Source organism: Macrobrachium nipponense, chromosome 4 (assembly GCF_015104395.2).
Source record: "Macrobrachium nipponense isolate FS-2020 chromosome 4, ASM1510439v2, whole genome shotgun sequence".
Classification (NCBI taxonomy): domain Eukaryota; kingdom Metazoa; phylum Arthropoda; class Malacostraca; order Decapoda; family Palaemonidae; genus Macrobrachium; species Macrobrachium nipponense.
The window spans coordinates 93,433,826-93,449,999 of NC_061100.1; the positions used below are offsets into that span (position 1 = coordinate 93,433,826).

At 37.8% G+C, this 16,174-nt stretch overlaps 1 protein-coding gene across 3 annotated transcripts in view; it reads right to left on the minus strand.

Annotated features, from left to right (window-relative positions):
- Positions 1 to 16,174, minus strand: part of LOC135211023 (2-oxoglutarate and iron-dependent oxygenase domain-containing protein 3-like) — a 235,341-nt gene that overhangs the window by 112,510 nt on the left and 106,657 nt on the right. For all 3 annotated transcript variants that reach the window (XM_064244053.1, XM_064244052.1, XM_064244054.1), the window contains exon 3: positions 4,505 to 4,619. In XM_064244053.1, the coding sequence (XP_064100123.1) occupies positions 4,505 to 4,619 (115 nt within the window). The remainder of the gene's footprint in view (positions 1 to 4,504; positions 4,620 to 16,174) is intronic.

The window sequence follows — 16,174 nt, forward strand, 5'->3', positions numbered from 1 at the left end:
TGCTTCTCGAGAAGGTCATTGATGTCGTCCTCGTCGACGACCAGCCCCATGGACTTGCCGAGTGCAACGATTTCGTCAAGATCTGGTTGCAAAACAGTTTCAGGATTGTTAACTGTTTCTGAATCTGCATCAGCTTCGCCAACGTTGAATCCCTCGAAGTCTCAGGCGGATACGGCATCAAGCCAGAGTTTCCTCCACAAAGAATTCTAGGTTCGCCTCAAAACCTCCTGCCAAGCTTGATTGATGAGTCGGATGCTAATGACAACATCGAAATGCTCCTTCCAAAATTCACGCAAGGTGAGGTTTGTTGTATCAGTGATGTCAAAACATCTCTTGAAAAGATGTTTCATATACAGCTTCTTGAAGTTCGATATCACTTGCTGGTCCATGGGCTGGAGGAGAGGGGTGGTGTTAGGCGGAAGATAAAGAACCTTGATAAAAGAATACTCTGCTAGGATATCTTCCTCGAGGCCAGGAGGGTGAGCAGGGGCATTGTACAACACCAGCAGACATTTCCGAAGGAGGCACTTCTCTTCCAGGAATTTCTTCACTGTCAGGCTGAAACACAGATTTACCCACTCAGTAAACAAAAGTCTCATTACCCAGGCTTTTGCATTAGCCCTCCACATCACTGGAAGCTTCTCCTTTTGCACTTTGTGGGCCTTGAAGGCTCGAGGAGTCTTGGAATGATAGACAAGTAGGGGCTTCACCTTACAATCCCCACTGGCGTTGGAGCAAAGTGCGAGCGTAAGCCGTTCTTTCATAGGCTTATGCCCCGGTAGCTTCTTCTCTTCCTCCGTGATGTACGTACGAAGAGGCACTTTTTTCCAAAAAAGGCCAGTCTCATCACAGTAGAAGACTTGCTGGGAACTGTAGCCTTCCTTGATCGTCATCTCGTCAAACGTCTTAATAAAGGCTTCGGCTGCTTTCGTGTCTGAGCTGGCAGCCTCCCCATGCCGCACCACCGAATGGATGCCAGTCCGTTTCTGGAATTTTTCAAACTCCCCATGAGAAGCATTGAACTCTGGGGTTGGCGTCGATGTCCCTTCTCCTCCGTCGTCTTCGGCCTGGGCAATCAAATTGCCGAAAATAGCGCTGGCCTTGTGGCAGATTGCTGTTTCAGTTATCGTATTGCCAGCGATTTCTTTGTCTTTTATCCATACAAGAAGCAGCTTCTCCATCTCATCGTGCACGTGGCTCCTCTTGTTGGACAAAATAGTCATGCCCTTGGATGGTGTAGCTGCTTTGATTGCTTCCCTCTGCTTAAGGATGTTGCTTATCGTCGATGGATTTCAGCCGTATTCCTTAGTGATCACACTCAACCGCATGCCAGCCTCATACTTCTTGATAATCTCCATCTTTGTCTCATTAGAAAGCATCCTCTTCTTTCCGTGAACTTCAACAATTTTCTTGGAACCCATGACTATACGCAATTAAGTTACATACTAATTAAGTTCACACACAACACGATAAAGTACAAAGCGAAATCACTAACACGAATTTACATTAACGAACAAAATCTTATATGTGAACGAACGAATTCCGCATGTGTACGATAACAATACTGCTACAGAGTGACTGAAGGATGCCTTTACGTAGATGCATGATGGGAGAGATGCTGGCCAATAGGAGAGCAGGATCTTACCGTGGTGACTAGCATCAGGAACCAATGGGAGAGCGGGAGGATGGTGGTGAGTCTACTCAGTTGGCGGCGCACGAGTTTTAAAATTGTTCTCGGTGGTCCGGGCGAATCTCGGGACTTTACAATAACAACCTTTTGTAACCTGAATCATTTTCTTATGCAGAGGCAAAAAATCTTCGTATTTGCTTTCGTAACTTTAATTTTTCGTAAGTTGGCACTTTCGTATGTCAAGGTTCCACTGTAAATGTAAAGTGGACCCCCGTATTTACTTTCTCCGCATTTGCAGACTCACATATTTGCAGATTTCTCTTTGGAACTTATCTACCCATTAATCGCGGGAAATTTGTGAATTAGCAGTATTTGTTCGTGAGAAATATCCACAAATTTGTTTTTTTTATCAATTTCATCATAAAATGCACTTGTTGTGACATTTAATAAAACAGGTATAAAAATGTTTAGTGTGTTTTTCTTGAGTTTTAACTAACAAAATAGGCAGTTTTAAGCATTTTTATAGGGATGTCAACTATTCGGGGGGGGGGGTCTGGTATGCATCCCTCGCTAATAAAGGGGAACACTATATGTACTCAGAATTTATTCCTGATTTTAGTTCTGATCTGCTATAGAAGGTAGAGGAATTTATTTTGAAAATTTTTCTTACACTATTAGCATATGAATATCTTCCTCTTTTCACTGAAGGTATCCAGGGTACGATAAATAAAAATAATTTACTACTTTTAAAATTTTAATATTAATGAACAGCAAAATATTAATTAATCAAGTAAAATATAGTAAATTAGTTAAGATCTTAGAACAATTCCTTGCTTTTCCCAATCTTTTATTGTTATGAAGTCACCCACTTAGGGGGAGAGATGCAGGCCTAACTGTACATATATCAATCTTAACCATACTGACATGAAGGATAACACCTAAGCTCTCCCTCTCTCTCTTTTTATAAACTGTTAAGGTAAGGAATTTTTCACTTTTATTATTTTTATAAATTGTTTAGGTAAGTAACTTAATCTTTTTCATTTTTATAATCTTTTTAATGTTAAGATTTAACTTTCACTGAAATTTGACTTACACCAAGCCGTAGGAACAGATCCTGACATAGGTTGGGGACAGCCTATATATCACAAAAACAATCGTACAAAAATATATCAACAAAAAGCCAAACAAATGAAAGCAACATCAGTCAGGCAGAGAAGTGCAGAGTCAGACGTCTTCATATGATGGTGGCTGAAAGCAAAGTGGAGTGCAGACCGAAGAGAGTGTGGGGTTTCCTCCCCACCACAAAATCTAAGAACCTTGTCTGAAGGTAACACAGCCTTTCAAGCTTGCCTCCGCAAGCTAAATGCTATGGGAAGACCTTCAGGTTTTTATTTGTGTAGGAACAAAAGAGGATAGCCTTCATCTTAGTATGTCCCGAAAAACACAATACGTATCCCAAGATCAAGAAATTCTTTATGTAATACACAGGCTGCATCAAAAGAAGAAACTAGACAAAGCAGATAGTTAAGGTTTTCTGTACTCTTTATAAAGGAAAATACACAGTATGATGATGCAGCCATCACTGCTTAAGTAGATAAGGGCAAGCGATGATGATAACTGAATTTTTGGCACTCATATGTGTCAATCCCTGCTTACCTGCGCCGATCCCTGGTTAACAGAGGTGCCAATCCCCGGCTATCAGCAGCGATAACCAGGATCAGCGCTATTAACGCCGATTTTCAATTATCATCATACTGTTGGGAGCGGATCCCTCTCTGATAACCGGGGACTGCCTGCACCCATTCACAAGAAGACAAGAAATACAACAAGCTCATCTCCGAGATTTGTCAGCATATAGAAAAATTATACCAGGGATGGAAGGAACACCTAATCAAGATGCCCACATTTACTGCGCTATCTTGCTGAGTTCCAAGGAATTTGCAGTTAACCAGCAAAAAGACAACCGAGCTCTTTGGTCTCCTATACCCTAGCAAGACACTTCCTAAAATTTTTGCTTTTGGTTTCTCCTCATTTTACAATTTAAAACAAACCTGGCTGAATAGTAACCTTGCCTCAGACTAAACCATTCTAATGTCATTACTGAACCTTAAGAGAAATGATCTTTAAATTTGTTTAAATATATTATACGAATAACAATCATTCAAATGTGTGTGATTTATCTTTTGTACAAATGCAGATTCTTACTTTCAAATTAAATTGATAAATCAGAATTGAACAGTTTGTGACCAATGGTGTCAAAGGCCAGCCTATTAATGAAGTTTGGTGTCAGAGATAACCTATCCTAAGCTTGGTTGAGAAACCTCCACAACATTAAAAATTCTAGATTACAGTGGACCCCCCCGTATTCGTGTTCTCGAGATTCACAGACTCACATATTCTACCCATTATTCGAGGAAAATTTGCATAATCATGGTATTTTTCTGAGAAATATCCACAAACTACTGTATTTTCATATCAATTTCATGATTAAATGCACTTTATGTGATAAAACTATTAAAAAAAAACAGGAATAAGCATTCTTAGTGGGTTTTTCTTGAGTTTGAACTAACAAAATAGGCAGTTCTTAGTATTTTTATAGGGATTCTAGGTATTTGTGGATTCTAGCTATTTGAGGGGGGTTCTGGCATACATACAGGGGGTCCACTGTATGAGACAGTCCATTAATGCATTAAAATGAGGTACATCAAAGACAGCATATCAGACAAACTGCTGTCTCCTTTGATGTAGTTAAAAATATTTGTATATGAAGAAAGTAAATTAAGGATAAGAAGATACACAAATCTGGTTACCAATGTAAACTCTACCACTATACTATAACAAAACACCAGGAAAAAAGCAAAAATATTAACTTACCACTTTATCAGCCTTGGTAAAATAAACAACCAACATTATACTAATCATCATAACAATTCTAGTGATGATGCGACGCCAGTCAACCTTTAAGGTGCTTTTGTGATCAGATGCTTCACTGTAAGGATATGAAATGAAACTTGAAGTTGCATTTATAATTTCTGTATAGTACAAAGTATGGATTGCACAAAATTCCTCCAAATGACTGGAAGAAAATATAAAATTTTTCAAATTAATTTGTATTTTTCCTAACATACAAACCTGAAGTTCGCTACATAGGGATTTAGCTCGTGAACACAAGCTGGAACAGCTGTTTAAGCATGATAAATTTTCAAGGTAATTTGTATTTTTCTTAACATGCAAACCTGGTCTTTAGATTTGGGAATAACTTTCGGGCAACTGCAAAACCGGTCAGTAAACTTTTGCAAGGTGGTTATAAGGTAATAGCTACCAATAGTAAGGGTAGAAGCACCTACCACCAAGTCGGTGCGCATTCACAATTCTATGTATAGTTTACTTTTGGCCAGCATCTTACTTAGATGTGCGTTTCTTTTCTTTGACATGCTGTTCAAAGAGAATATACATATTTGTTTTTATAATACTGCATACCATATTTGCCGGCGTATTAGACACACTGCCCTGTGTCCAATGTGGCTATATTACGGATGGGAGACCGAGCGCCAAAGGCTAGACCTAGTGGGTAAGCACAAATATTGTTGCTAATAGTAAGACATTAAAAATAATCTTAATTATTACAGTAAATTGTGATACTGGAATAAAGTATCAAATCATATGTAACTACAGGCAATCCCCAGTTATCGGCGGACTCAGTTATCAGTGATCTGGTTTTATGGGGCTGGTCTACAGCCATGAAATTGGCAATTTATGGTGCCATAACGGGCTGAGTTCCGGTTATCAGTGCCATAAGGCGCCAGGTGCCATAATGGTGCTTATGGCGCTGATAACCGGTTACTGGAGCCATAAATTGCCGAATTTCAGGGTTGTGCTTATCAGCACAACCCTGGGAATGGAACTCCCGCCGATGACCAGGAACTGCCTGTGCTTACGCTAGCATTTAAAGGAAACTAAATGAAATTTACCATCAATAAACAAGGTTTAAGAGTTGTTGCTACTGGCCACCAGACTGGCGCTATGATTTTGTTTACATGCACTCATTGCAAATGGCTGACAGGCTAACTGCTGATGCACCATAAGTAATTTTTTGAAAGTTTGTTTTCAATATTTTATTATAACTAACTAACTTACTAAAGTAGCACATAAACATTTTTATATCAATGGTAAACTTCATTTAGTTTCCTTCAAAGAAGAGTGTAAGTATAATTATACAATTTCACATTTTATTCTAGTATACTCACAATATCATATTTCATGCAAAGAATGAAAATTTTTCTTACACAATCACTTTAAAATTGTTTTCAATAATTGTACAATGCAACATACTAAAATAGCTTTCTTTTTGCCTGTATAAGATTTGGAGCCTTTCTCCTTATATATCATTTTACTTACTATGAGATTCAGGGTCTCTGTAACACGGTTTTTTGGACTTTGCTCCTAGTCAATGCATCGGATGTAGCTGAAAGTTGACATGTATATTTTACAACCACACACAAATTTTGTCAGCATTATCAATAACCTAAACCCGATAGTTTTAATTTTTATAGAGTAAAAATGATATAGCCGACGCCATAGCCAATGATTACGAGCCAAGAGTCGAAAAACATTCATTATGTAAGCAAGGTAAACAAACACCTTTTGACTAAATGTTGCCCCGCCCATCCACCAGACAAAAACTCCATCGGCTCTGAAACCCAAAGACTTTATGAATGGCGGAACGATACATAGATGTGGGTGGGGTATCAGTGCTATCGTAGTAATACTACTGTAGCAGTAGTGCCGCAACAGTATAGCAGTAATATACATGAATTAAACGTTTAGGCCAACTGCTGGGATCCTTGAGGATCATTTAGCACTTCTTACAACTACTCGAGAAATTAGTTTTTATAGTCAGAAGTTAAATTTTCTAATCCAACAATGCCCATGGTAGCCTTCAGTGTTATCCTGAATTATAACGAGGCAAAAGTGGGGGGAGCCTCATGAAGTCATCATTCTGACGATAATTATCGGTGAAGGTTTAAAGCCAATATACAGTACCGGCTATTTTTTTTCAGTAAATAGGTAGATAGCCAATAAATAAAAATTGCTTAACACTGGATATAGCAGTTATCAAATCAAGCTTGTCTACTATGTTTTTGATAATTACCAACTATTCCCTACATCTTGTCAATCTGATTGTGACCTATAAAGTAGACTGTAATTTCTTTGGAAACTTATTTTGGGATTTAGACTAATAATCGAAGTGTTTTTGTATTTACTAACATATTTTGTTGGTTTGTTCATTATGACAATTATCAGTGGAGAGGTTCCAGAGTTCATAAAGGTGTACTGCTTTGCTTGTATTTAAATTTGTATGTCATTGTTGCCAGAGGTTTAGCCTTCATTACGTATAGCCAATCATCCATCGAGAAAGAGGGAAGAAACGCTGTCATAAGTTACGTAACGAGTGCGTTCGAAACCTTTTCTCTGAGTAAGTTGGCCCGTCTTCAAAAAAGGTCACTTTTACATTATAAGTACCAAATTTATTCAACCTACGTAGTGCAGAATACACTCAAAATTTATGTGTTGATATAATATGTATTCTGAATAAGCGTTATATTTATGAAATGCATAGATAAAAAGTTATTGCGAAAAAACCATGTTACAGAGGCCCTGAATCTCATAGTAGTTTGTTGCTGCCTTTTCGTATTTACAAGGTAGGGGGAAACCCAACCACCTGTAGGTCTACACTTCACTATGCCTTGTGTTCCAGGTGCCAGGTGGTTGAGATGGACCATTCATGTAAAGAACTTCAGGTTTATATGTTAGGAAAAATCTAAAATTTTTGGAGTAATTTGCATTTTTGCTATGCATACAAACCTAAATTTTTCATACCTTTCCTGCACATGCGTTGGACTAGCCTGTGTTCTAAAAAGGGAGATAACCGAAAAGGTGGGGAAAGGGGAGGGGTTTCTCCAATGTGAAGAGTTCAGGTTTGTGTATCTTCCCTCTCCATTAAGGATTCTAGGAATTGGTTTTCACAGGAAGTGAAGTGGAAGGAGAGGGTGAAGAGGAGTGGGTAAATGAAATATTCAGTAAGTACCAGGCACCACTTCTCGTGAGGGGTAAAGCTAAAAGAAGTAATCATTTTTGTTCATAACCTCCTCTCAAAACAGTTTCACTGAGAAGACCACAAAACAGACTTGGGGCAGGGGAAAACAAGAGAACACTTTACCTTGCAAGAAACACAAAAAGAATGTGGATCTACTGCCACAGGCAACATACAACTACTGTTGAAAGGCATATCACAACCTACACAAGAGAAATCTTGTTTCATTCAGTGTCAGTATTCACAGAAAAGTAAAAAAAAAAAAAAAACACACAAAAAATCAAAATTTTTGAAAGCAAATTATATTTTTCCTAACTATACAAACCTGAGGTCCTTTATATAAGGAATTACCTTCAGCGTAGCTGGAATACAGCCGTTAAATTCTTGAACAAGGTGGTTAGGCAGTAACTTGCATCTGGCAGGTGGGTAGGCCCACCTGCCTGGATGTAAACATGTTAACCCTCTTACGCCGAAGCCCTAAAAATCAAAACCTCTCCTGTATGCCAGCGCCGGTTTGGAGTGAGCGCGGAACCGGAAAAAATAATTTTTTCAAAAAATCACAGCGCGCTTAGTTTTGAAGATTAACCCCTTCTTTACCGGGTGGGTGAGCAGAATGTAAACATTGCGTTCGCTGCCGAACTGAATCTCTCGGTAGTGACTCCGGTTTGGAGGGGTGCCGATCGTAAAAATATTTGCCAAAAATACACTAATCAAGACAGGCTAATGAAATTATCAGGTATTATTAGCACTATAATAATGCATATTCTCTGTTAGTTTTATCATCCTACAGGGAAAATAAATGATTTTATGAAAAAAAAATTTGAAACTCGGTGTCCCTTGTACAAGGGACACTGGTGGTCGGTGAAAAAACTACAGTCTTGAATAGAAATTCGGTCTTACAGAATGTTGGTATATCGCACCTGGAACATGCACATAAAGTATGATCAAAATAGAACAGTAAATAAGCACGTAATAACAAAAAAAAAAGGTCAAAAACTAAAGCGAAAGCCCCGCCAATAAATATGGAAATCGCAAATTTTATAGTATATCTTTAAAAAATTGGTCGATGTCATTTTCTACGTTTTCTAAGATTAGTTTCATCACAGAAAACAACTTTAGGGGCATCAGGGGTATCTAAACTAATTTTTCAAGTTTCTTGTCCTCAGAAAAAATCGCTTTTTCGCTTTTTCTCTGGTTTGGTTTTTTATATATAAAGTTACTATAAGGCTTTATTTTTACCTTTATTTATCTGGTGTTCATATCTTTTATTTGTAAAATGTAATAAGTGAATAAATAAATAAATACAGTAAATGATGATACAACTGGTTTTATACTTGGGTAGAAGTTATTACATGTTTACGCTGGTCTGGTTTTGTGATTTTTTGTTGAGACGCAGTTCATCTGTCACCTACACACTACTATAAGCAGTAATAATATTTTTTGGGGGTTCATCTACGTCTGCATCGTGTCATACTGTTTATTTTGCTCCAAACTCTTCAAACCAAAATTACAGAATGATTGGAAGTCCCTATCTGAAAAGAGGAGTTTTGGTGGTACTATGCGTACCACCTTTATGCACCTGGTGCGGTGTAGTAGACTTGAATGGTGGTACCCACCTACCTCCAAACAAACTTTCGGTAATGAAGAGGTTAAGAGTTCATTTTTGGCTCATTTTTTTTTCATTGCCTGAAGTTTAGTATGCAATCATCAGAAATGAAAAATAATATCATTATCATATGTAAATAATGCGATATATGGTAGCGAAAAAAATTCATAGATAATTGTATTCAAATCACGCTGTGCAAAAAACGGTCAAAGCTAACGAGTTACTTTTTTTTCTCGTTGTATTGTACACTAAATTGCAATCATTTTGATATATAATACATAGTAAAACAATAAAAGCAACACCGGAAAAATATTATCACAAAATGATGTACGAATTCGTAACGAGCGGACGTAAAAAATTTTTATTTTCAAAAATTCACCGTAATTCTAAATAATGTTCTAGAGACTTCCAATTTGTTTCAAAATTAAGACAAATGATTGAATATTACGATACTGTAAGAGTTTTAGATTAGAATTGCAGATTTCGACCATTTCGGACGAGTTAAATTTGACCGAATGTCGAAATTTTAATATATATACTTTTTCATATGCACATATTTCGAAGATGGAAAAAGCTACAACCTTCAATTATTTTTTATTGTATTCTTCATGAATTTGCGCACATTTTGATATATGAAACTCTATAAAAAGGCTAATATGAAAAGGAGCAAATATTAGGATAATGCCATGTACGTATTTCGGAGACTTGCGGCCGCGAATCGGCGCGCGGAGTGAAGGTAAATATATTTTTCAAAAATTCACCATAAATCACAATATTGTTTTAGAGACTTCAAATTTGTTTCAAAATGAAGAAAAATGACGGAATATTACTAGGCCGTAAGAGTTTAGCTTACAATTGCGTTTTTTCAACTATTTCGGTAGAGTCAAATTTGACCGAACGTGGTTTTTTTCTATTTATCGTGATTTATATGCAAATATTTCGAAAAAAGAGAAAAGCTACAACCTTCAATCATTTTTAGTTGTATTCTACATGAAATTGCGCACATTTTCATATATAAAACTTTATGTAACAGCTAATTTTAAATGGTGCAAACATTTCGACAATCGCACAAAAAAATTCTGATTTTTTCGGAAGAGTTACCGCGCGAACGTAATTTTTTTTTTCATAAATTCACCATAAATCAAAATATTGTGCTAGAGACTTCCAAGTCGTTGCAAAATGAAGGTAAATGATTGAATATTACTAGAATATAAGAGTTTTAGCTTACAATTGCGTTTTTCGACCATTTCGGTAGAGTCAAAGTTGACCGAAAGTTGAAATTTTTGCACTTAACGTTATTTATATGAAATATTTCAAAACTGATAAAAGCTACAACCATGGGTTGTTTTTTGTTGTATCGTGCATGAAATTGCGCACATTTCCATATATAAACTTTATGTAACGGCAAATTTAAAAGGGTGCAAACATTAGGACAATCGCACGAAAAAATTTATCGGAAGAGTTATCGCACGAACGTAAGGAAAAAGTTTTTTCATAAATTCACCATAAATCGAAATATTGTGCTAGAGACGTCCAATTTGTTGCAAAATGAAGGCAAATGATTGAATATTACTATAATATAAGAATTTTAGCTTACAATTGCGTTTCTCAACCATTTCTGTAGAGTCAAAGTTGACCGAAGGTTGAAATTTTTGCACTTATCGTTATTTATATGAAAATATTTCAAAATTGATAAAAGCTACAATCATGAGTATTTTTTAGTTGTATTGTGCATGAAATTGCGCACATTTTCATATATAATACTTCATGTAAAGGATAATTTAAAACGGTGCAATAATTATGTCAAAGTGACGAAATAATTTCCGAGATGTGTCACTGATACTTTTTAGTGCGATAAGAAAGAAATTCGCGCTTGCGCGCCTGCGTAGCGATTGTAAACAAAACAACGCCTTGATCCGTGAACTCCCAGCATCCCCCAAGGCGCGTGATACAAAAGTTTTCGGCTGGTAGGCCTATAAGTATTTTTCCGCGAATTTTTAAAAAAACTTTTTTGAGCCGACGTATGATACGTCCAATCGGCATACGGGAGACATTTTGACTCGACGTTTAATACGTCCAATCGGCGTAAGAGGGTTAAGAAAACAGAAGTCTGTGTGAAAAATTATGTAGGAATATTAGCTAGGGAAATCTACTAGTGGAGTTATGGTAGATGAAGGCGAAGGAGAGGTAGAGAGAGGGGTAGAAACCGAATGCAAATAGGATGTTTAAAAAGTGAGAACCATAAACCCAGCACCTTTGCCACAACAAGAAAGTGATGAGGTAGGCTGGGAGAGCGAACTTTCACCCCTCAAGTGGGTGGTTACGATGGATTACGACAACCACTAGGAGTCGCCTAGGGTGGCACCGGAAGCTGGAGGAACCTATTATGAAAAAGTAGGATGTTCTCCAGTAGCCAAGAAGGAGGAGTCTGAAATGCAGGAAGAGGTTCAGGGCTCATTTGAAAAGCATAGAAAAGTTAGTTAGGAACTCAACTCTGGATGCCAAACATGTGTCAGTTGATACTCTGTACCCTGTGAAAAATTGTGTGTGTTTGGACAGTGAACTTGTGTGTTATAATAATAATTAAGATAAACAATGTGGTGTTTAACTTGCCACGAATCCAATGATACATATCCATGCCAAAGCCTCCTGAGAGAATGGATCAGTGAAAAGAATTAAATTAAATTAATTAAGATAGTAAGACGTCCAGAAAAACTTAAGTATCCTACAATATATAACCATAAGTTCCTAAGAGAGATTTTAAATGCAACGCATTGTAGATGAAAGATAACTCCCATATAACAAAACTAAAAGAGAATCAAATACAAACCAAAACTACAAAAGAAAAAGACTGACTAATAACAAAGAGAAAGAAAAAAACTTTTACAAACATTCCACTTTTGTGTTTCAGCCCAGGTTTCAGATTGAGGGGTGGCATATGGTGGGCATTAATGTAAAGGACATCAGGTTTGTATAGTTATGAAAAATGCAATTTACTTTCAAAAACTGTGGTGGGATTACACAAACTAAATAACAAAAAACTCAAAACACAAACACATGTACTCATCTCAGACTCGGTGAGAAGCTGCGCTGCTGTCCGCTGGATATACTATAACTAAGCTAGGCTACCCATCATAACACAACACACAATCAACTGAACAAGGACAACATCCACACAACAATTCAATAACTATACAACAAAAGACCACTGCACAAATAATCACTATTCATACAAAAAAAACAATAACCCAACAAGTCAACACCGCCAACAACTTCAAGGAACCACAACAACAACACTAAACAACTCACAACTCCAACAACTCATCTACAACCCAACAGAATTCACAAGCACAACAAACTCACAACACAGGCACAACACCTTCAAACATTCAATACCAACAATAATTCAAACAACAGCCGCAAATGGGGGGCTAAGAGGCTTACCCAAGTTTTGGGTTTTCATTGCAAAAAAATAAGAAAGCAAAACAAAACACTCATAAACCAAAAACACAAAACAAACACTCTCACAATCCGACGACAGAAGCGGGCAGAGAGAATGTCTGCACATGACGGTGGCCGAAAGCAAAGTGGAATGTTTACGTCCAGTCGGGCGGGACTCCTGACTATCAGACAAGCAGTTACTGCCTAACTACCTTGTAATTCTCTTATGACCAATTTCCAGACTACGCTGAAAGTAATTCCTTATGTAAAGGACCGAGGGTTTGTATTACGTGTAAGAACAAAATCAGGTGAGCCTTGTCTCACCCTGGTACTCGGTAATATGATGCTGAGCACTCGGTGAGTGCCAACGAAAACAAGGGATCCAGGTGCTCGGTGAGACTCCTGATTATTGTAATAATCATCAGGAATGCCTGTTGCCTGAGTGTTTGGAAATCTCAGAATACCAAATCACTCTGCGAATGCTAGAAATGCCAAGGAATTTAATGGCTTAGTGAGACTCCTGGCTTTCATAACAATTACCGGAAATGTCTGTCTCGCCAGAGCGTTTGGAAATTACAAAAAACCCTAACACTGAGAATGGCAGAAATTCCAAGGAATTAGAGCATTTGGCAAGATTCCCGAGTATTGTAGCAACAATTATCAGGAATTCTCATCAAAAGAATAATCCAAAACACAAGCCACAAAAGCGATTGCCAATCCACAGAATACGTCCCCAATTATCAGCAGAAATACAGTGACACAGGGAAGCAAGTGAAAAACCCGACGGCGGACTAGCAACAATGTTGTCAGTCCAACCGGCAGAGATGATCTGAGGAATAGAAAATGGGAATGATTCCAAGTACCACCCTGTAAGGGTTGTTAATCACCTAACCGAACACCTACCACTCGGCGGTTGCCGCGAGTTTTGAAAAATCTGCCGGACCGATAGAGAATATAGCTATACAGTGGACCCCCCGTATTCGCGTTCTCCGGATTCGCGGACTCACACATTCGCGGATTTCTCTCGGGAACGTTTCCCTGCATTATTCGCGGAAAATTCGCGCATTCGCGGTATTTTTCTATGAGAAATATCCACAAATTCCTGGTTTTTGTTATCAATTTCATCATAAAATACACTTTTTGTGATGAAACTATTAAAAAAACCAAGTATGAAAATTTTTAGTGGTTTTTCTTAAGCTTTAACTAACAAAATAGGCTGTTTTTAGCGTTTTTATAGGGGTTCCAAACGTTCGCGGATTCTAACTATTCGCGGGGGGGTCTGGTACGCATCCCCCGCAAATACGGGGGGACCACTGTATACGTATATATAACTGCCAGGTAAGTCCTATTCATAAAAACTTCCTTACAGATGTCTTTCCAATTATAAAAATTAAATTTTCATATAATAAAATAAGTTTCAATAATACCTACCCAGCAACTACACACCTTTAAGTGGAACTTATAGCTGTGCAACCACTGGGCAAGTTATATAATTAAAACTAAAGAGCAAGTGGCAGGAGAGCAAAAACAAAACAAACTGGAATAGTGTTATCTGACTAAGTTTTGTTTTGTTTTGTTTGTTTGTATGGTGTATTTACGTTGCATAGAATCAGTGGTTATTCAGCAACGGGACCAACAGCTTTACATGACTTCCGAACTACGTCGAGAGTGAACTCCTATCACCAGAAATACACATCTCTCACACCCGAGTGGAATACCCAAGAATTTATCTAACAAGGTGTCCTACATGAAAATTACTTGAACACCTGTGTAGCTTACAATACTGGAACTCGTGAATGCTACTAGGTGCCACTGGACACTGCCGTGGATCTGCTGGACGCTCGTGGATGCTTCTAGGCGCAACTGGGCAGTCGGGCCCAGACGCTACTGAGCTCAGTAAACTATGAGATAAATGCAAGACATAATCTTAGGTCAAACATATGGCTAAAGACAAGATCAGCCAGAATAACTTGGCACCAGGTAAACTAATAGCTTTGATGGCAAGCATACTATTTTATCAGTATAGCTCCCTAACAGCTTTGTTTTGATTCAAGCTAAGCAGGCATGCTAAATCAACATTACTTTGTTCCCTTAACTGGTTTTAAGTACAGCCCTCTATAGGGATGTTCTCTCTGTAGTGGGCCCCTGTACGTTTTCAGAGAAAGTTGTTTCCTTGTTTCCAATAATAATATTATATCAATAATAATAATATATCAATAATAATTTTATTCATGCTTTTAATAGGATTTCAATAGACTGTCCTCCGAAAATCCATCATAACTAGTTTTCTCCTGCTACATTACACCTTTACACTTAATTTTGGGAAGATTGATAAGCGTTTAAATTTATTGCAAATTTGTTGCAGTAGCAAACACGCTAATAAGGAAAAGTGGTGAAAACACCTTAAAACAATAATTATTAATCCTGCCAACATACCTCGTGGAAATAAAATTCAACACCAACGTCATTCTGATAACGAAAGCAATGTTTACATTATTACGCTACTCTACCAGGAAGATAGCTAATGCAGTGTTTCCATATCAACACTACTTGCTTATTAGCTAATTGATATGTCACTTTGTTGCGTTATTCATTGTAAAAATGATTTAGTCAAAAGATCGCTACTAAAAGGGATTTTGACGAAGGAAAAATCTATTTCTGGGCAAGGGCCTGTGTTGCCCAGTGAAATGTCCCTTTAGCACACATTTCTAAGGTATAAATATTGCTATAATACCAGACAAAAAAGCTAATATGGAAATGCCAGAATATTCTGGCTTGCTCACCTTATTTAAGGTGTCGGTATGGTTTCTAGGGCGAGTGAAACCACTACCAGAGGTCCTTTGCCATTTAGATTTATCCTTCTTCAATATCCCTCAACTACAGAGGAGCCGATCTAAGGCCCACTACTCGCTATCGTTACGGCTAGCGCCTCTGACGTCATTCCTTCCTTTCCTTTCGATAGCATGATCCACACTGCACGTTTTTCTGCTCTGTGTTGTGTTCACTTTGGAATTCTTCTGTATTCGCCATGGAACGTCAAGCTTCTTCTGCATCCAAGTTAAGTACTGCTATTAATGTTTAACACCATTTAGGGACTGCCATGGGCACATTTAACCGATTTATTTAGGTTTTTTATAGGCGGCGTCCCATGCGGTACCGTCCCTACGCCGCCATTCGCGGCTCACTCCCGCGTGTTACTTTGTTTCGTGCCCCATTCGGTCCCCTATACCGTTTGGGCTCGATTCTTGCTTAGCAGTACATTTTGAATCTATATTGCTGAGAATAACAGAAACTATAGCTATGTAATTACTGGGTAAGTAGCATAATTAAAATGTATGATTCACTCCCCAAATATTACTTAACTCGACCACTCTTCTTTCACGATATAATAACACTGGTTCCT